We start from the raw sequence: 23,036 nt of genomic DNA, 5'->3' as shown, positions 1-23,036 counted from the left end.
TAGAGAGATGGAGAGGGGAGAGAGGAGAAATATGTATTATATATGTAATTTACAAAGAAAATATCACATTTCTACTATCAATTCATTTTCTAAGTGACAATAACTCAGAATTACAGTTAGTCACATATATTGTTTTATAATAATAACAAATCTAAGCACTTATGTATCAAAGCACTGTCAATAGATGGGACCTTAACTCTCCTAACCATAGACTGGAATAACATTGTGTTAGGTTAAAACTGATCTAGGACCAGTAACTTACATGAGTGGGGCCCAGTGAGGAGGGTCTACCAGTGAGGAGGCACATAGCTGTACCCAGGCGTCCCCTGGGGCCGGTAGGTTGGCACAGTGACTGGATGTCCACCAATGTGCTGAGTGGCGTGCTGAGGCGTGGTCAGCAGAGTACCTGGGCAAAGAGGGTCAATCAGACAGACAGAGGTCATCAACATGGTAACACGGCCTGACAGTTGTCATCACCATGGAAACATGTCAGTGGCCAAACTTCGATCGAATAGTGTTATAAACGTGTTATAAATAAAGCCTTTACTCCAAACAGAAACATTACTGTAAGTAATCGTTGTGTGAACTTTGAGTTGTTGATAGGGTCACAAAATTCCCTTATCTGAGCATTTTGGTAAAGTTTTTCCAGAAATCTTGGTTGTAGGATTCCCAGATTTCCTGGTTATTCTCTCCTGATTCCACAAATCTTCTAACCAGTATTCTCTCTTTTCTTCTCTTTCTCTCAGGGTGCGTACTATACACAGCTGATGTGTGGTGCGGCAGGGTAGCCTAGTGGTTAGAGAGTTGGACTAGTTACCGAAAGGTTGCAAATTCAAATCCCCGAGCTGACAAGGTACAAATCTGTCGTTCTGCCCCTGAACAGGCAGTTAAACCCACTGTTCCTAGGCCGTCATTGAAAATAAGAATTTGTTCTTAACTGACTTGCCTAGTTAAATAAAAGGTAAAATAAAAAATAAATACATTTCTGGAAAACCTGGGAATTTTGCAACCCTAGTAGTTGAATGTTGACTTCTTACCAGCAGACATGGCCATGGTTGTGCCGGCCACCATGCCCATGGCCATATGGCCGTTGGAGCGGGGCTGTTGAACAGGGGCAGGGTAGAGGGCGTTGGGGAGGCTGTTGGGCTGCACCACCGTGGTGTGGTGGATGACGTGAGGCTGAGCCGCATACATCGGCTGTGTGTAGTACGCACCCTGAGAGAAAGAGAAGAAAAGAGATAAATGTTTTTTGGAATGCTTTGGCAATATTAAATATGGAAAAATGTCGAATATGGCTTCTCTTACTTTTCTAGCACAGCTAATTTTACACAGCAAGCTAGCTGTCTAATAATCTCCCAAAAAGTAGAGAATGGTCACCAATCATCTTATAAGGTGATATTGTCAAACAGACAGCCAACCCCAGTGAGTAGAAAGCAGGTCCTTACCTGAGCGTAGAGGTTCTGTTGGGGATAGGCACTTCTGATGGGGTACATGGCCGTCTGGTAGGGGTTAGGGGACGGGGAATAGGGAGGGGGCGCCCCATTGGACTGACCAGGGGGGACCTTGTAGGGCGTCCCAGCAGTGTATCCTAGATAAGATAAGAGAGATAGGGAGAGGGAAGGATGGAAAGAGAGAAAGCAAGAGAGAGGGAGAGAAAGAGAGAAAGCAAGAGAGGGAAAGTCATGGAGAAAAAAGCAAGAGAGAGAGAGTAAGAGAGAGATCAAGCCGGCAGAGGGAAAGATGGAAAAAGAGAAAGCAAAAGACAAGGAGACAGAAAGAGAGAGAGAGAACGTGGTGAGCGAGACCTAGTTTCAGTGTCCAGATCATTTTCAATTGTCTTGACATTCAGAGTGTCTCATTGGCGGAGGAGAACAGTTAGGACTGACAGTGCTCCTTTACAAAATACATGTAGCCTCCAAAGGTGAGAGAGGCCAGTAATTTTCATCATAGGTACACTTCAACTATGACAGACAAAATGAGGAAAAAAATCCAGAAAATCACATTGTAGGATTTTTTTATGAATTTATTTGCAAATTATGGTGGAAAATAAGTATTTGGTCACCTACAAACAAGCAAGATATCTGGCTCTCACAGACCTGTAACTTCTTCTTTAAGAGGCTCCTCTGTCCTCCACTCGTTACCTGTATTAATGGGACCTGTTTGAACTTGTTATCAGTATAAAAGACACCTGTCCACAACCTCAAACAGTCACACTCCACTATGGCCAAGACCAAAGCGCTGTCAAAGGACACCAGAAACAAAATTGTAGACCTGCACCAGGCTGGGAAGACTGAATCTGCAATAGGTAAGCAGCTTGGTTTGAAGAAATCAACTGTGGGAGCAATTATTAGGAAATGGAAGACATACAAGACCACTGATAATCTCCCTCGATCTGGGGCTCCACGCAAGATCTCACCCCGTGGGGTCAAAATGATCACAAGAACGGTGAGCAAAAATCCCAGAACCACATGGGGGGACCTAGTGAATGACCTGCAGAGAGCTGGGACCAAAGTAACAAAGCCTACCATCAGTAACACACTACGCCGCCAGGGACTCAAATCCTGCAGTGCCAGACGTTATCCCCTGCTTAAGCCATGTCCAGGCCCGTCTGAAGTTTGCTAGAGAGCATTTGGATTATCCAGAAGAAGATTGGGAGAATGTCATATGGTCAGATGAAACCAAAATATAACTTTTTGGTAAAAACTCAACTCGTCATGTTTGGAGGACAAAGAATGCTGATTTTTTTCCCTCAATTTGTCTGTCATAGTTGAAGTGTACCTATGATGAAAATTACAGGCCTCTCTCATCTTTTTAAGTGGGAGAACTTGCACAATTGGTGGGTGACTAAATACTTTTTTGCGCCACTGTATATACAGTTGAAGCCTGAAGTTTACATACAAGAAATTTGTGGAGTGGTTAAAAAACAAGTTTTAATGACTCCAACCTAAGTGTATGTAAACTTCCAAACTTCAACTGTATATAGTTTCCACAGAGCTTTGGACATATATGAAGCAGAACCAGCTGTATTATGAATGCCCAAAGAGAGGCCATGGGCTTGTTTGACATTGCAGCCGACGTGATGCACTTTGGGTCAATTGTGACTGATCTATAAATAATAATAAGTAGATATTTATGATGCAAGGTAATTTGTAGATCAGTCAGTCGACAGTCGGCTGTAATCGTGAACAAGCCCTGTGTCAGACAACTTAGCCCTGACTAACAACACACAGAATGTGAACATTATTATTATTTATTTTTTACTCAAACACTCAAGCACACACACGCAGGCACACACACAGAGAAGTGTACGTTCTGGTGGGTTTTAGAGGACACTGATCATTACATTCATGTTAGGAAATCACCAAATCACTTCCATGACTCAAACACACATTATCTATCCAACTGAAATGTAGTTACACTATATGAAAAGAATGTATGCTGCAGCAGCCAGCAAACATGTTATATGACACAGCCGCGCACTAAGCCAAGCAAGGTGCCATCCCACAGCCCCTCCCCCTATATCGCTTCCCCCTGTGATGTCACTCACTACCTCACATCCCCCATCGGCCTGTCTTACTACAAACCTTTTCCTAACACCTTTTTCCCAAGAGCTCGAAACCCAGCTCAGCTCTGAATGTTTCCCCAGCCATGCCAACGTGTATGTGTGTGTGTGTATGTATACTACCGTTCGAAAGTTTGGGGTCACTTTGAAATGTCCTTGTTTTTGAAAGAAAAGCACATTTTTGGTCCATTAAAATAACATCAAATTGATCAGAAATACAGTGTAGACATTGTTAATGTTGTAAATGACTATTGTAGCTGAAAACGGCAGATTTTTTATGGAATATCTACATAGGCGTACAGAGGCCCATTATCAGCAACCATCACTCCTGTGTTCCAATGGCACGTTGTGTTAGCTAATCCAAGTTTATCATTTTAAAAGGATAAATGATCATTAGAAAATCCTTTTGCAATTATGTTCGCACAGCTGAAAACTGTTGTGCTCATTAAAGAAGCAATAAAACTGTCCTTCTTTAGACTAGTTGAGTATCTGGAGCATCAGCATTTGTGGGTTCGATTACAGCCTCAAAATGGCCCGAAACAAAAGACTTATATTAATTAATAAATAACAAAACACAGCTGTTTTCAAATACAATCTAGGCCTCTCTAATTTAATTTAGCCCGGGCATGAACATTTTAATTAGGCCTAATAAATAACAGAACATAGTTGTCTACTAACACCAGGGCTGGCCTGTCATCCCTAGAAGGGCTTAACTTTTTGTAGCAGGTTAGGAGAACTTACCCAGCAGGCTTGGAGAATTAACGTGGCAGGTTAGGAGAATTAGGTTAAGGTTAGGAAAATGGTTAGGGTTAGCTAAAAATGTTGACATTCATTTGACCGGGCCAGCTCGCCCCACTCCCCATTCCCGCTGCGATTCAGCACCACAGCAGTAGAAAGAGGACACTCTAGGCGGCCACAAAATGAAGAAATTATAAAACTGATGTTGGACAATCAAATTCAATATGTAGATAAACAAAAATAAGACTGGTTCATTGAGAAAAAGCTTATTTTACAATGCTACCGTGAAACGAGGCCTGTACCATGCATTCATGAATGCACTTATTTCCAAAGCTCAAATGATATCTCTTTTCACAGTTTTATTAGATGATGTTAATAAATGTTATGCCTATTGTAATTTGAACTATCGTGGAGTCTTGACTCGTGTCATGTGTGATATACGTACGTGGCTTATTGATAACAACTCTGTTTCCTACTATAGGCATTTGGCTGACTAGTGATTGCAACATTGTACCTCTCTGATGTGTATAGCTGGCAACAATGTTTTGTTTTCAAGTGCTACTGAATAAGCTTAACTGAAATGCACCAATTGCGCATGATACACATAATTTATTAATCCATTCCAAATCTTTGTACTATACATAACACAGGAGCGGGATATGCTGATCTGGCCCAGGGCGGTAGCAGAACTGCTAGGACCGGGCCTGACCAACACAATCATTGCCTTTAATTTACTTGTGTTTGCGGCGGACCTTGACCTGAAGTGACCCGCTGCTGTTGAGAAGTCAAAACTGTCCATCTCTTTGGAGCAGTTTGATGTGCATCAACCTTGTTACTTTGTCCTAAAGAAGGAGTGATCTTGAGGCAGTCTTTACTCTGTTGTGGAGAAAGTATCCCCTCTCGGCAGGCACACTGGAAATGGGGAAAATCAAGACAATCTTCGCCAATTATGTCCAGTACACTTAGCTGAAGTCTCTAATGAGGACCTAGTCGGGGTACACTTAGCTGAAGTCTCTTTTGAGGACCTAGTCAGAGTACACTTAGCTGAAGTCTCTAATGAGGACCTAGTCAGGGTACACTTAGCTAAAGTCTCTTTTGAGGACCTAGTCGGGTACACTTAGCTGAAGTCTCTTTTGAGGACCTAGTCGGGTACACTTAGCTGAAGTCTCTTTTGAGGACCTAGTCAGAGTACACTTAGCTGAAGTCTCTAATGAGGACCTAGTCAGGGTACACTTAGCTGAAGTCTCTTTTGAGGACCTAGTCGGGTACACTTAGCCGAAGTCTCTTTTGAGGACCTAGTCAGAGTACACTTAGCTGAAGTCTCTTATGAGGACCTAGTCGGGTACACTTAGCTGAAGTCTCTTATGAGGACCTAGTCGGGTACACTTAGCTGAAGTCTCTTATGAGGACCTAGTCGGGTACACTTAGCTGAAGTCTCTTATGAGGACCTAGTCGGGTACACTTAGCTGAAGTCTCTTATGAGGACCTAGTCGTGGTACACTTAGCTGAAGTCTCTTATGAGGACCTAGTCGGGTACACTTAGCTGAAGTCTCTTATGAGGACCTAGTCGGGGTACACTTAGCTGAAGTCTCTTTTGAGGACCTCGCGTCTTTTGTGTGACTAAAAATACCCTACACTAATTTCCAAGCAGCTTAATGGTTTTATATATGAAGTATATTTGCCTTTGAAATTGGAGCACATCGACTGGTATTTCCTTCAATTAATAAAATGCATAATTTTGCAATGGATTTTTTCTTTCCTGGACAATTTGGTCGGCAACAATTTTATTTATCAGCGTGGCATTTTTCTTGGGGGGGGGGGGGCAGCATTTACCGGCTAACAGAAACCCTGCTGCGTGCATACTGTGTATGTATGTGTGAGAGTGCATGAGTGCAAACGTGTGTGTGAGTATGTCTGTGTAAATACATATCTGTGTGTGTAGAGTACATAGGGTCATATTTACTGAAAGCTGCGGCTGAGGCCTGGTACTGGCGGCCCTCTGAGCCTGCGTCCATGGCCAGGTCATAGGAGCCCTCTGGGCCCACTGCAGCACTGGAGGCCTGGGGCCAGCCCTGCTTCACCAGCAGCACTGTCCCAGACACAAACACAGAGAGATTACACACACACACCCTCACACACGTAGAACACAGACACAGATATAGAAGATAGACATGGATAGATAGTAATAAAACACACACAGCATGCAAATGCACTCACGCAAGCACGCACATAGAGAATACACACAGAGTAGACACAGAGTATACAGTACACACCTGGTTGCTAGTGAAAGTCTACACACCTCTTGCACAGTCTTTATATTTTGTTGCCTTAAAATTAAATCTAAAAAGGGAATAACTTAAGAGTTTTCTTCTACCGATCTACATAACCTCCTCCACATGTTCAATGTGAAAGAAAACTATATAAAATGTTCTCTTATTGTTGTGGCAGCATCATGTTATGGGTATACTTTTCACCGGCAGAGACTGGGGAGTTGGTCACGATCAAAAGAAATATGAAGGGAGCAAAGACCAGATTTAAATGGGAGGAAACCCTGCCTCATTCTTCTGAAAACCTTTTATTTTTCAGCAGGACAATAAAAAAAATTTATGCCAAAGACACACCAGAATGTCTTTCCAATTGGTGTTCCTAAGTGGTCAATTCTAAGTCCTGTCTTAAATGTGCTTGAAAATCAGAGACAAGGTATGAATATTGCTGTCCATCAATGATTCCCAACCAAATGTACTTAACTTGAGCAATTCTGACAAAGACAATGGATATATGTTGCACTAAGAGTTGTACAACGTTGGTAGAATCTTATTCCAAATGATTCACATCTGTAATGGCTGCCAAAAGGTCCACCAAGTATTAACTCTGGGGGGTGAAGACATACGCAATCAAGACATTTTAATTTTTGTTATTAATTTGGAAAATGTTACTTTTACTTTGAAAATGGTGTAGGTGGTGTACATAAAATGTTATACATTTTTTGTATTTAATTTAAAGGCTGCAAAATGTGAATGCTGGGCAAGGGGTTTGTAGACTTTCACCAGACACTGTATACATACACACAAACAGAGTACACACACACACATAGAGAACAGAAATAGAGTACATACAGTATCAGTCAAAAGTTTGGACACACCTTCAAGTTTTTGTTTTGTTTAGTTTTTTAAAACTATTTTCTGCATTGTAGAAAAATAGTTTAGATATCTGAACTATGAAATAACACATATGAAATCATGTATTAACCAAAAAAACTAATAACAAAATATTTGAGATTTTTGATTCTTCAAAGTATCCACCCTTTGCCTTGATGACATTCTCTCAACCAGCTTCATGAGATAGTCATCTGGAATGCTTTTCCAACAGTCTTGAAGGAGTTTCCACACATGCTGAGCACTTGATGGCTGCTTTTCCTTCACTCTGCGGTCCAACTCATTCCAAACAATCTTAATTGGGTCGAGGTCGGGTGATTGTGGAGGCCAGGTCATCTGATGCAATACTCCATCACTCTCCTTCTTGGTCAAATAGCCCTTACACAGCCCGGAGGTTTGTTTTGGGTCATTGTCCTGTTGAAAAACAAATGATAGTCCCACTAAGCACAAACCAGATGGGATGGCGTATCGCTGCAGAATGCTGTGGTAGCCATGCTGGTTAAGTGTGCCTTGAATTCTAAATAAATCACAGACATTGTCACCAGCAAAGGACCCCCACACCATCCCACTTCCTCTTCCATGCTTCATGGTGGGAACCACAAATGCAGAGATCATCCGTTCACCTACTCTGTGTCTCACAAAGACACGGCGGATATTTGGACTCAGATTTCCACCGGTCTAATGTCCATTGCTGGTTGGCCCAAGCAAGTCTCTTCTTCTTATCTGTGTCTTTTAGTAGTGGTTTCTTTGCAGCAATTTGACCATGAAGGCCTGATTCATGCAGTCTCCTTCTCAGAGGCTGAGGAATGAACTTATCCTCTGCAGCAGAGATAACTCTGGGTCTTCCCTTCATGTGGATGTCCTCATGAGAGCCAGTTTCATCATAGTGCTTGATGGTTTTTGCGACTGCACTCAAAGAAACTTTCAAAGTTCTTGAAATGTTCCGGATTGACTGACCTTCATGTCTTAAAGTAATGATGGACTGTCATTTGTATTTGCTTATTGGAGCTGTTCATGCCACAATATGGACTTGGTCTTTTACCAAATAGGGCTATCTTCTGTATACCACCATTACCTTGTCACAACACAACTGATGGGCTCAAACACATTAAGGAAAGAAATTCCACAAATTAACTTTTAACAAGGCACACCTGTTAATTGAACTGCATTCCAGGTGACTACCTCATGAAGCTGGTTGAGAGAATGCCAAGAGTGTACAAAGATGTCATCAAGAGAAAGGGTTGCTACTCTGAAGAATCTCAAATATATTGTGATTTGTTTAACACCTTTTTGGTTACTACATGATTCCATGTGTGTTATTGCATAGTTTTGATGTCTTCACTATAATTCTACAATATAGAAAATAGTCCAAATAAAGAAAAACCCTGGAATGAGTAGGTGTGTCCAAACTTTTGACTGGTACTGTACACACAAACAGAGTGCACACACACACAATACATAACATTTCACACATTCAACACACTGACATACAAGCATAAACACACACACACCTTCCATCCATTCCATTGTCGAACTTGGGCTTAATTTCGGACGCATTATCTTATGTTTCATGCCTAGTGAACATGACCCAGCCCAGTAACGGCAGTGCTGCAGGGCACTGTAGAGCGACAACATGACCCAGCCCAGTAACGGCAGTGCTGCAGGGCACCGTAGAGCGACAACATGACCCGGCCCAGTAACGACAGTGCTGCAGGGCACTGTAGAGCGACAACATGACACAGCCCAGTAAAGGCAGTGCTGCAGGGCACTGTAGAGCGACAACATGACCCAGCCCAGTAACGGCAGTGCTGCAGGGCACTGTAGAGCGACAACATGATCCAGCCCAGTAACGGCAGTGCTGCAGGGCACTGTAGAGCGACAACATGACCCAGCCCAGTAACGGCAGTGCTGCAGGGCACTGTAGAGCGACAACATGACCCAGCCCAGTAACGGCAGTGCTGCAGGGCACTGTAGTGCGACATGACCCAGCCCAGTAACGGCACTGCTGCAGCGCACTGTAAAGCGACAACATGACCCAGCCCAGTAACGGCAGTGCTGTAGGGCACTGTAGAGCGACATGACCCAGCCCAGTAACGGCAGTGCTGCAGGGCACTGTAGAGCGACAACATGACCCAGCCCAGTAACAGCAGTGCTGCAGCGCACTGTAGAGTGACAACATGACCCAGCCCAGTAACGGCAGTGCTGCAGGGCACTGTAGAGCGACATGACCCAGCCCAGTAACGGCAGTGCTGCAGCGCACTGTAGAGCGACAACATGACCCAGCCCAGTAATGGCAGTGCTGCAGGGCACTGTAGAGCGACAACATGACCCAGCCCAGTAACGGCAGTGCTGCAGGGCACTGTAGAGTGACAACATGACCCAGCCCAGTAACGGCAGTGCTGCAGGGCACTGTAGAGCGACATGACCCAGCCCAGTAACGGCAGTGCTGCAGGGCACTGTAGAGCGACAACATGACCCAGCCCAGTAACAGCAGTGCTGCAGCGCACTGTAGAGCGACAACATGACCCAGCCCAGTAACGGCAGTGCTGCAGGGCACTGTAGAGCGACATGACCCAGCCCAGTAACGGCAGTGCTGCAGGGCACTGTAGAGCGACAACATGACCCAGCCCAGTAACGGCAATGCTGCAGGGCACTGTAGAGCGACATGACCCAGCCCAGTAACGGCAGTGCTGCAGGGCACTGTAGAGCGACACATGACCCAGCCCAGTAACGGCAGTGCTGCAGGGCACTGTAGAGAGACAACATGACCCAGCCCAGTAACGGCAGTGCTGCAGCGCACTGTAGAGCGACAACATGACCCAGCCCAGTAACAGCAGTGCTGCAGGGCACTGTAGAGCGACATGACCCAGCCCAGTAAAGGCAGTGCTGCAGGGCACTGTAGAGCGACACATGACCCAGCCCAGTAACGGCAGTGCTGCAGGGCACTGTAGAGCGACAACATGACCCAGCACAGTAACGGCAGTGCTGCAGGGCACTGTAGAGCGACAACATGACCCAGCCCAGTAACGGCAGTGCTGCAGGGCACCGTAGAGCGACAACATGACCCGGCCCAGTAACGGCAGTGCTGCAGGGCACTGTAGAGCGACACATGACCCAGCCCAGTAACGGCAGTGCTGCAGGGCACTGTAGAGCGACACATGACCCAGCCCAGTAACGGCAGTGCTGCAGGGCACTGTAGAGAGACAACATGACCCAGCCCAGTAACGGCAGTGCTGCAGCGCACTGTAGAGCGACAACATGACCCAGCCCAGTAACAGCAGTGCTGCAGGGCACTGTAGAGCGACATGACCCAGCCCAGTAAAGGCAGTGCTGCAGGGCACTGTAGAGCGACACATGACCCAGCCCAGTAACGGCAGTGCTGCAGGGCACTGTAGAGCGACAACATGACCCAGCACAGTAACGGCAGTGCTGCAGGGCACTGTAGAGCGACAACATGACCCAGCCCAGTAACGGCAGTGCTGCAGGGCACCGTAGAGCGACAACATGACCCGGCCCAGTAACGGCAGTGCTGCAGGGCACTGTAGAGCGACAACATGACCCAGCCCAGTAAAGGCAGTGCTGCAGGGCACTGTAGAGCGACAACATGACCCGGCCCAGTAACGGCAGTGCTGCAGGGCACTGTAGAGCGACAACATGATCCAGCCCAGTAACGGCAGTGCTGCAGGGCACTGTAGAGCGACAACATGACCCAGCCCAGTAACGGCAGTGCTGCAGGGCACTGTAGAGCGACAACATGACCCAGCCCAGTAACGGCAGTGCTGCAGGGCACTGTAGTGCGACATGACCCAGCCCAGTAACGGCACTGCTGCAGCGCACTGTAAAGCGACAACATGACCCAGCCCAGTAACGGCAGTGCTGCAGGGCACTGTAGAGCGCCATGACCCAGCCCAGTAACGGCAGTGCTGCAGGGCACTGTAGAGCGACAACATGACCCAGCCCAGTAACAGCAGTGCTGCAGCGCACTGTAGAGCGACAACATGACCCAGCCCAGTAACGGCAGTGCTGCAGGGCACTGTAGAGCGACATGACCCAGCCCAGTAACGGCAGTGCTGCAGGGCACTGTAGAGCGACAACATGACCCAGCCCAGTAACGGCAATGCTGCAGGGCACTGTAGAGCGACATGATCCAGCCCAGTAACGGCAGTGCTGCAGGGCACTGTAGAGCGACACATGACCCAGCCCAGTAACAGCAGTGCTGCAGCGCACTGTAGAGCGACAACATGACCCAGCCCAGTAACAGCAGTGCTGCAGGGCACTGTAGAGCGACATGACCCAGCCCAGTAAAGGCAGTGCTGCAGGGCACTGTAGAGCGACAACATGACCCAGCCCAGTAACAGCAGTGCTGCAGCGCACTGTAGAGCGACAACATGACCCAGCCCAGTAATGGCAGTGCTGCAGGGCACTGTAGAGCGACAACATGACCCAGCCCAGTAACGGCAGGGCTGCAGGGCACTGTAGAGCGACAACATGACCCGGCCCAGTAACGGCAGTGCTGCAGGGCACTGTAGAGCAACAACATAACCCAGCCCAGTAACGGCAGGGCTGCAGGGCACTGTAGAGCGACAACATGACCCAGCCCAGTAACGGCAGGGCTGCAGGGCACTATAGAGCGACAACATGACCCGGCCCAGTAACGGCAGTGCTGCAGGGCACTGTAGAGTGACAACATGACCCAGCCCAGTAACGGCAGGGCTGCAGGGCACTGTAGAGCGACAACATGACCCAGCCCAGTAACGGCAGGGCTGCAGGGCACTGTAGAGCGACAACATGACCCAGCCCAGTAACGGCAGGGCTGCAGGGCACTGTAGAGCGACAACATGGCACAGCTCTTACTGACCTACTTCACTCCATTCTTTAATGATCAAACCCTCTGGAGCTCCAGGAGAAATGCAGTAAAACCAGACTGCGCATAAGAAATATGGATCACCACAAACCACAACACAAACTACTAGCTACCAGAGCTAGGGTCAATTCCATTTCAGCTCAGTCAATTCAGGAAGTAAACTGTAATTCCAGCTCCATTTTTTCTCACAGAGAAGCATTGAGGAAAATTTGAATTGAATACTTACTGAATTGAAAAGGAATTGACCCCAACCCTAGTACCTACCCAACCTTTGCCTCTCCGTGCACAGAGGTGGAGAGATGCATTCTATTGAAACTACATTATTTAATTCTAGCTAGCACAAGGAGATGCTAGAGAGACCAACACTGCTTCTAGCCATCTCAACGACAAACAGTATTACCGTATTTACGGTAATAAAATGCCAAACAACCCCAGGTTATATCACTTTCACTAACAGACAGACATCTCAAGCCATCCTCTAACAACAAAGGGCAATGTAACCACAGCCATATGAAGAATTGTTTATCACAATAAATCAGAAAATAAATTAGGAATCATCTTATTAACAGTAATTCTAAAGTCATTCTCAAGTTCACACCAAAACACAACATTACACACAGACACACACACATTTCTGTACAGAACGTTCTAGAGCACTGTGTGGATACAATATGAACAAAGCCTCTCTAGCAGCTCTACATAAGAGTTCTCAAGGCACTGTGAAGGCTCTGGGGTGAAGTTTCCTGTAGGTACAGATCTAGGATCAGCTTTCCCTCCCCAATCTTAACCTTGACTGGTGAAAATGTTAAACTGACCCAGAGTCTAGGGGAAACTTCTCATGACATACATGTGGATAAGACACAGAGAGAGAGAATATGTTTGAGTGTGTGTGTGTGTGCGCGCATGTAGGTATTTTTTTACCTTTGAGTAGATTGCACCGCCAATCTGATTCATATAGTGTGTGTTGTATCACGTGTGTATATTCTTACCTTAGGGGATAGAGTGGACTGCTGGTTTGATCAAAATGCATGTGCGCTTGTGTGCATGTCTGTGTGATTGCGTGGCATATTTGTGTGTGCATGCGTGCAAGTTTGTGTGTGCTTGTTTGTGCATGCATGCATTTTTGCTTGTGTGTGTTCTTACCTGGGGGATAGCCTGGACTGCCAGTCTGGTAGAGGTTGGGTGTATAGGTAGGAGTCTGAGCATAACCTGCAGGATAGCCTGAGGACAGAAAACAGAGGCCTTTCAGAACATCATTGCCTGGGTGTGTGTGTGTGTGTGTGTGTGTGTGTGTGTGTGTGTGTGTGTGTGTGTGTGTGTGTGTGTGTGTGTGTGTGTGTGTGTGTGTGTGTGTGTGCGTGTGTGTAGAATGGCTGTGTGTGTGTGTGTATGTAAGTACATGCAAGTTAACATATGAGTGGATGTGTATGTGTTGTAAGATGAAAGGTCAAAGGTAGGACAGCACAGAGACAGTGTTGGTCCAGAGTGCCTGTGTGGATGGGATAATCACATGTTATTACTCTATGGAGCCTCCATCTCCCCACATCCCCGTCACAATGATTTACAGCGCAGCCCCACCCTCCTGCACCTGATTCATAAAACAATTGGCCAGGACACTGCAGTGGATGCAGCCCATCCATATAGGTTGGATGTCAGTGATTGCGTGGAGTTGCTGACAGTTCAGATAAGATAAGGTTGAAGTCTCCTGGGTTGTATTCATTAGGGTACCGACTGAAAGAAAACAGACTGAAACAGGGAGCGACTACCTGAACTTGTTCAATATAAGAAATGCTTGCTTTCGTTTTACGTTGCAAAACATTTAGTTTTGTCTTAATTAATGAATATGACACTGGTTCAGTTTCAATGGGACGTATTGAGGTACTTGGTGACTCATAGGTGATCTTATATCAAAGGAAATAGGAAGGAAGTGCTTTAGAAGAGGAAACGTGCCATCCAGGAACGGTAACTATAATCTTTTAAGCTATTATCTCTGAATAATACAGGTGCTATGAAGAGATTGAGATAAAACTGTCCACTTTGAGTGTTTGCTGCAGCTCGTTCCAGTCGCTAGCTGCAGCGAACTGAAAAGACGAGCGACCCAGTGATGTGTGCGCTTTGGAACCTTTAACAGAATGTGACTGGCAGAACGGGTGTTGTATGTGGAGGATGAGGGCTGCAGTAGATATCTCAGATAGGGGGAGTGAGGCCTAAGAGGGTTTTATAAATAAGCATCAACCAGTGGGTCTTGCGACGGGTATACAGAGATGGCCAGTTTACAGAGGAGTATAGAGTACAGTGATGTGTCCTATAAGGAGCATTGGTGGCAAATCTGATGGCCTAATGGTAAATAACATCTAGCCGCCCGAGAGCACCCTTACCTGCCGATCTATAAATTACATCTCCGGTAATCTAGCATGGGTAAAATGGTCATTTGAATCAGGGTTAGTTTGGCAGCTGGGGTAAAAGAGGAGTGATTACAATAGAGGAAACCAAGTCTAGATTTAACTTTAGCCTGCAGTTTTGATATGTGCTGAGAAGGACAGTGTACCATCTAACCATACTCCCAAATACTTGCATGAGGTGACTACCTCAAACTCTAAACCCTCAGAGGTAGTAATCACACCTGGGGGAGAGGGGCATTATTCTTACCAAACCACATGACCTTTGTTTTGGAGGTGTTCAGAACAAGGTTAAGGGTAGAGAAATCTTGTTGGACACTAAGAAAGCTTTGTTGTAGAGTGTTTAACACAAAATCCAGGGAGGGGCCAGCTGAGTATAAGGCTATCATCTGCATATAAATGGATGAGAGAACTTCCTAATGCCGGAGCTATGTTGTTGATATAAATTGAAAAGAGCGTGTGGCCCTAGGATCAAGCCTTGGGGTACTCCCTTGGTGACAGGCAGTGGCTGAGACAGCAGATGTTCTGACTTTAAACACTGCACTCTTTGAGAGAGGTAGTTAGCAAAACAGGCCAAAAACCCCTTAGAGACACCAATACTCCTTAGCCGGCCCACAAGAATGGAATGGTCTACCATATCAAAAGCTTTGGCCAAGTCAATAAAAATAGATGCACAACATTGCTTAGAATCAAGGGCAATGGGGACATCATTGAGGACCTTTAAGATCGCAGTGACACATCCATAACCTGAGCGGAAACCAGATTCCATACCAGAGAGAATACTGTAGACATCAAGAAAGCCAGTCAGTTGATTATTTACATTATTTTCCAACACTTTTGATAAACAGGGCAAAATAGAAGTAGGCCTATAATGGGATCAGCTTGATCTCCCCTTTAATTAAAGGATGAACCGTGGCTGCCTTCCAAGCAATGGGAACCTCCCCAGAAAGGAGAGACAGGTTAAAAAAGGTCAGAGACAGGCTTGGCGATGATAGGGGAAACAACCTTGAAGAAGAAACTGTCACGAATCCCGTTTCCTGAGTCTGTTTTTTGCCAGTGTTCTGTCCTGGAGTGTTTTTTCCGGCGTCCTGGAACGCACCCTGTCTGGTTGCCGGGCAATGTAGCCAGTTGGGAGTTCTGATTACCCGCACCTGTATCCCATCAGCTCTCTGCACACCTGGTCCTGATCATCATCTCTCCTCTTCATAAGCTCGGACCTGACAACCATTCCCTGCCGGATCGTTAGCCATGAACAGTATGTTGTGCCATAGTATCAGCCTCAAGTTGGATAGAATTTGTTTTGTACGTCTTGCTTGCCTTAAACTTACCTCCGTTTGTTCTGTCTTCAGTTACTCACCCGGATCATTTACCCCATTCCCGCCTGGTCGTCGGAGGATTCCGCTTCCCCATTGGATCCACCTATTTACTCCCATCAACTCACCACCGCTGCCCGCTACGCCACCTGGATATATCTACCCACTCACATTCACTTGTAAATAAATACTCACCTTCTTCCTACTCTCCTTGTCCTGGTCTGCTTCTGGGTTCGATTTTGAAGAAACGTGACAGAAACGGTCTAAACCATATGACCCAGATGTTTTTTGGGGTCAAGTTTCAGGAGCTCCTTTAGCACCTCAGATTCAGTGACCGCTTGCAGGGAGAAACTTTGTAGCGTGGCAGAGGAAAAAGAGGGAGGAGCATCGGGGATAGTCGCATTAGAAGCGGTAGGAGATGAGGAAATATTGGACAGGCAAGGAGGCATGGCTGAGTCAAATAGGAATCCTGACTTCATGAAGTGGTGACTAAAGAGCTTAGCCATGTGCTTCTTGTCAGTAACAACCACATCATCAACATTAACTTCTTGGATATAAGGGGTGCTATTTTAATTTTTGGAAGAAAAACGTTCCCGTTTTAAACAAGATATTTTGTCACGAAAAGATGCTCGACTATGCATATAATTGACAGCTTTGGAAAGAAAACACTCTGACGTTTCCAAAACTGCAAAGATATTGTCTGTGAGTGCAACAGAACTGATGTTACAGGCGAAACCCAGATAAATCCAATCAGGAAGTGCCGCATTTTTTGAAACCGCCTCATGCCAATGACTCCTTATATGGCTGTGAAGGAGCTAGGAGTCAGCTTACGTTTTCCACATTTTCCCCAAGGTGTCTGCAGCATTGTGACGTCTTTTTAGGCATTTCCATTGGAGAATGGCTGTAAGAGACCATATAGGGCGAGTGGACGCATGGTGTCTCCGGGAGAAAACCTTGCGTAAAATACTGAGGTAGCCATTTTTCTAATCGTTTCTTATGAGAAACCAACTGCCTCCACGGATATATTATCGAATACATATGTTAAAAACACCTTGAGGATGGATCCTAAACAACGTTTGCCGTGTTTCTGTCGATATTATGGAGCAAATTTTGAAGTTTGCCGTTATAGTTTAAGTATTTTCGGTCGATTTCTCATGCTGATGAACAAACGTGACGTTTTTCGCCTACAAAAATATTATTTTTGGAAAAAAGGAACATTTGTTATCCAACTGGGAGTCTCCTGAGTGAAAGCATCTGAAGTTCTTCAAAGGTAAATGATTTAATTTGGTTGCTTTTCTTATTTTTGTGAAAATGTTGTCTGTTGCCAGCACAGCCTAGCATAGCATTATGCCATGCTAAACTTACACAAATGCTTGTCTAGCGTTGGCTGTAACGCATATTTTGAAAATCTGAGATGACAGTGTTGTTAACAAAAGGCTAAGCTTGTGTTTGAATATATTTATTTCATTTCATTTGCGATTTTCATGAATAGGAAACGTTGCGTTATGGTAATGCGCTTGAGGCTATGATTACGCTCCCGGATACGGGATTGCTCGTCGCTAGAGGTTAAGGGACATAGGCAGCTGTGAGGAGGAGGGTTTATTCTCCAGATCTTTAACCGTTTTCCAGAACTTCTTGGGGTTAGACCCACAGAGAGAGAACTGCTCCTTAAAGTAACTAACTTTGGCCTTCCGGATAGCCTTAGCACACTTATTTCTCATTTGCCTGAACGAGACCCAGTCAGTCTGAGTATGAGTGTGCTGAGCCTTTCGCCAAATGAAATTCTTGAGGTAGAGTAACTCTGCATGATCACGGTCGAACCAGGGGCTGAACCTGTTTTTAATTCAACATTTCTTTATGGGGGCGTGTTTGTTAACAATACCATTGAAAATATAAAAAAGAAGGTCCAAGCTTCTTCAACAGAGGGGCTCAAGCTGATTCTATACCATTTTACAGAGGGCAGTTCATGAAGGAAGTCTTGATCATTGAAGTTTTTTTGCAAGCGTCTATGACAAATCAGGACAGGTCGTTTCACTGAGCAGCCATTACGAACACAGGCTGTGAAACAGTGATCACCAAGGTCATTACAGAAAACACCAGACTGATACCCATCAGGATTATTTGTGAGGATAACAAATAAGGATGTTTGGAGTCATACCTTATATACTAAATATTTAGGGAGTCCCATTGCTTTTGGACTTGGTCAGGTGGTTTAAGTACGTCCCCGTTTAGGCCAACTAGCAGGACAAATTCAGACTTAGTGTAAGGGGCCAGGAGAAAGCTTAGGGCAGGTAGGGTACAGGCCGTTGCTGATGGAGGACGATAGCACACAGCAACAGTCAACAAAGAGCTATTTGAAAGTTTAGTGCATAAAACCAGCAAATCAAGACCTGTCTTGCCGAAAAAACACTTTTCCTTAACCACATCTCAGTAATGACCAACACATCTGGATTGGAGCTGTGAATCTACACTTTCAATTTATCAATTTTAGGTAATAAACTTCTAGATATTAACGTGCAGAAAACCCAGGCTTATACGAGAGCAGAAATCAGTGAAGCACATATCAGAGCACATGTCAGAATTGGGGCTAGCAACAGTAGTCATCAGGGTGTACATGCACATTTCCAGATATCATCAGCAGTAATACAATCAGGGCATGGCAAAGGACAGGGAGAGCTCTGCAGTGCTGATTTATGATATTTGAATGTGCATTAGATGGAAACAAGATCCTACTGTAGAGCAATTTCATCAGGTAACATGAATACAAAGCCGGTGAGAGGTGGTTAGAATATGGGAGGCCAACAGTCTGTGTAACCAATAGAGAGTCACTTTCTGAAGGCACTGTATGTCTCAGTTATGTCACACAGAGTGATCAGATCCACCTAAAGGGAATGTTCTCAATAATACTTAATGGGCATAGAACAAGGCCCTGTCCTCGTAAGTATTCATGACCACTTGTCACCCTAGAGAAAGACTGAGTCCCAAATGGTACCCTATCCCTATAAACAGTAGTGAACTTATATTGACCAGGGCCCATAGGGTGGAAATCAGATGGAAACTTAAAGGCACACAGCATTTTCCTGGAAATTGAAAATAAGTGGTTGGTAGGTCTGTGAGAGCCAGAAATCTTGCTTGTTTGTAGGTGACAAAAAACGTATTTTCCACCATAATTTGCAAATAAATTCATTATAAATCCTACAATGTGATTTTCAGGATTTTTTTTCTCATTTTATCTGTCATAGTTGAAGTGTACCTATGATGAAAATTACAGGCCTCTCTCATCTTTTTAAGTGGGAGAACTTGCCCAATTGGTGGCTGACTAAATACTTTTTTGCCCCACTGTAAAAGCAGTTGACATCGAGGGGACTTTTTTTAAATTTGCACCCAGGAAATGGCTAAGCGATTTCTTTATATTGCACCTTAAAATAATATAGAAGAGAAACATTTACTTTATGTTAGGCAGACTAAATGGAAAATAAGGGGTTGGGAAGATGTAGCGAATGGGTTTCGTAGGTGGAAGGAGAGGAGGACCAAAGCGCAGTGTCGTATGTGTTCATGATATATTTTAATGAAATATCACTGGACACAGAAAACAAAAGGAACAAGAGAAATAAATGAAAACCGACACAGTCCCGTGTGGAACAAACACTGACACGGAAAAATAATCACACACAAAACACAGGTGGGAAAAGGCTACCTAAGTATGATTCTCAATCAGAGACAACGAACGACACCTGCCTCTGATTGAGAACCATACCAGGCCAAACACATAAACACAACATAGACTACCCACCCCAACTCACGCCCTGACCAAACTAAAACAAAGACATAACAAAGGAACTAAGGTCAGAACGTGACAGTTAGGATAGGCCTACTGTATATATTATAAATGTATGCGTTATCTATGCTCTAATGTCAGGTGGTATTGGTATTCCATTTAAAGGAGAAAAAAAAGATTAATTACATAATTGGTATGACTATGAATTGTACTGATCACATAGCAATCACACTAAAACAAAGTAGCCTATTATTGGAAATAACAAAGCACGCAGGAGCAGCCATTGTGTGTGTGTGTGTGTGTGTGTGTGTGTGTGTGTGTGTCTCCTTCCTGAGGCTACACACCACCCACACAGCCAGATCTGGCCGACCGACCGACCGCATACACTCACCGATCGACCGACCGACCACACACACACACACAGTCAGAGCCAGACCCCACACCTTACTAATTAGCCTCTGTATTTATGTGAGCAAAAGAGAAGCAGCCTGAGACAATTAGGGAGAAAGAAGAGGGAGGGAAAAACAGAGGAACAGAGGGAAGGAAGAATGTAGGGAGGGAGGGATGGAGGGAGGGATGGAGGGAGGAACAGAGGAAGGGACGAATGGAGGGAGGAACGAATGGAGGGACGAAGGGAGGGAGGGACGAAGGGAGGGAGGAATAGAGGGAAAGAGGAATGGAGGGAAGGAGGAACGGAGGGAGGAATGGAGGGATGGAGGAATGGAGGGAGGGAGGAATAGAGGGATGGAGGAATGGAGGGAAGGAGGAACGGAGGGAGGAATGGAGGGAAGGAGGAACGGAGGGAGGAATGGAGGGATGGAGGAATGGAGGGAGGGAGGAATAGAGGGATGGAGGAATGGAGGGAGGGACAAAGGGAGGGAGGAATAGAGGGATGGAGGGATGGAGGAATGGAGGGAGGGAGGAATAGAGGGATGGAGGAATGGAGGGATGGACAAAGGGAGGGAGGAATAGAGGGATGGAGGAATGGAGGGAGGGACGAAGGGAGGGAGGAATAGAGGGAAAGAGGAATGGAGGGAAGGAGGAACGGAGGGAGGGATGGAGGAAAGGAGGGTATAACAGAGGGAAGAACAGAGGGAGGGGAGGAACAGACAGAGGGAGGACAGGAGGGAAGGAGGAACAGAGAGAGGGAGTGGAGGGATTCCTACTGTCAGCAGTATCTGAGATGCACCTGCTGCTCACCGGTAGCTCACCTGTGTTCCCTAGAAATGCTGTTTAGAATTAAAAATATTTGTACCAACACACTGAAGAAAGCTGCAAAGCCGAAACATCTGTGTAAGCCATCCCTGATGCAGGGATTTATTTTATTTTATTAAGTAAAGCTTTATGCAACATCTTTTGGAGTGCGGACCCATCCCACTTTTTTGCTTATTTGAATTTATAGGTTTTACGCCACAAACAACATTTTGGGAGAGCGCGATAGTCCTCTTTTAATTATCAGTATCTGAGATGACATGGAGGTGGCCCCAACCACACTCCCTTGGTCAGCTGTCCCCAGGATGTGTGTGTGTTTGTGTGTGTATGCTCCTGCGTGTGTATCCCCCGGCCTCCCGCCACACAGACTCCATCACAAAAGGCTACTGCAACCACTGCAGGTGTCTGTCCTTTCTCTTAACTCGCTGATCAGCTGCAGCCTAAGGTTGAACAGCAATGCATCATGGGTACAAAGAAGCGACAAGAGAGAAAGAGAGAGACCATTGAGAGCTGAGAGCACCTTTAAAATAAACTCCCTGTTATCAAAGCCGGCGCTGTTGTAACAGCTTGGCCAATGAATCACTAGCCGAGTGGCAGTAACGGGCCCTGCCCCCTCGAGCCAGTGGAGGAAAGCACCACCAGTCTAATCACATTTCTATTTCCACACTCTCTTCCCTTTTCTTGTCTTCCTGCATTTCTTTTTTTTCCGCCTGTCTTTGTACACGCCATGTGAATACTCCATTTTCACACAGACAGATCATTCAATGCATAGACTCATCCAGCGATGACTGCACTCATAGCCGCGGGAAGTAGGTTGGGGGTGGGGGTGTATCATCTATATTGGTCCCCTAATACAGGACTAGTAAAGGCCCAGTGCACTACTTTTGGGAAAAAAATGTAAACAAAATGTATTTGAGTGTTTACCAGCATTTGAGTCTGATAATTATCTGTACAACAGTTAATCTGATAATACTTGTGGAATATAAAAATACTTGCTTGGTATACAATATGTTTTCCAGTTTCTTGAAATACTTGGCAAATGCAACTTATTTCTATGTGAAAGCTGAAATCATCTATTCATTCCCTTTACATTTTATCCAGAGCATCTTACCGTAGTGAGTGTATACATTTTCATACTTGTCCCCTGTGGGAATCAAACCCACAACCCTAGCATTACAAGTGCCATGCTCCACCAACTGAACCACATCATCACACCACATCAGCACAAACCACTCGACATCTCAATTAGAGGTCGACCGATTATGATTTTTCAACGCCGATACCGATTATTGGACGGCCAAAGAAGCCGATACCGATTAAATCGGACAATATATATATTTTTTTGTAATAATGACAATTACAACAATACTGAATGAACACTTATTTTTAACTTAATATAATACATCGAAAAAAATCTATTTAGCCTCAAAAAATTATGAAACATGTTCAATTTGGTTTAAATAATGCAAAAACAAAGTGTTGGAGAAGAAAGTAAAAATGCAATATGTGCCATGTAAAAAAGCTAACATTTAAGTTCCTTGCTCAGAACATGAGAACATATGAAAGCTGGTGGTTCCTTTTAACATAAGACTTCAATATTCCAAGGTAAGAGGTTTTAGGTTGCAGTATTTATAGGACTATTTCTCTCTATACCATTTGTATTTCATATACCTTTGACAATTAGATGTTCTTATAGGCACTTTAGTATTGCCAGTGTAACAGTATAGCTTCTGTCCCTCTCCTCGCCCCTATCTGGGCTCGAACCAGGAACACATCGACAACAGCCACCCTCGAAGCATCGTTACCCATCGCTCCACAAAATCCGCAGCCCTTGCAGAGTAAGGGGAACAACTACTCCATGTCTCAGAGCGAGTGACGTTTGAAACGCTATTAGCACGCACCCCACTTACTAGCTAGCCATTTCACATCGGTTACACCAGCCTAATCTCGGGAGTTGATAAGTCATAAACAGCTCAATGCTTGAAGCACAGCGAAGAGCTGCTGGCAAAACGCAT

At 45.1% G+C, this 23,036-nt stretch overlaps 1 protein-coding gene across 2 annotated transcripts in view; it reads right to left on the bottom strand.

Annotated features, from left to right (window-relative positions):
- Nucleotides 1-23,036, bottom strand: part of LOC109872618 (protein FAM168A) — a 50,343-nt gene that overhangs the window by 4,502 nt on the left and 22,805 nt on the right. The window contains exons 3-7 of one of the 2 annotated variants that reach the window (XM_031808426.1): nt 13,463-13,540; nt 6,264-6,389; nt 1,446-1,588; nt 1,038-1,215; nt 263-406 (exon numbers count right to left, since the gene is read on the bottom strand). In XM_031808426.1, coding sequence (XP_031664286.1) covers nt 288-406; nt 1,038-1,215; nt 1,446-1,588; nt 6,264-6,389; nt 13,463-13,540 — 644 coding nt within the window. In that variant the 3' untranslated portion in view covers nt 263-287. The remainder of the gene's footprint in view (nt 1-262; nt 407-1,037; nt 1,216-1,445; nt 1,589-6,263; nt 6,390-13,462; nt 13,541-23,036) is intronic. The other variant, XM_031808427.1, reaches the window with a different exon arrangement.

This window comes from Oncorhynchus kisutch, linkage group LG28 (assembly GCF_002021735.2).
Source record: "Oncorhynchus kisutch isolate 150728-3 linkage group LG28, Okis_V2, whole genome shotgun sequence".
Lineage (NCBI taxonomy): Eukaryota > Metazoa > Chordata > Actinopteri > Salmoniformes > Salmonidae > Oncorhynchus > Oncorhynchus kisutch.
Note: the sequence above shows the minus strand (reverse complement) of the source record. Positions and strands in the feature narration are given on the sequence as shown.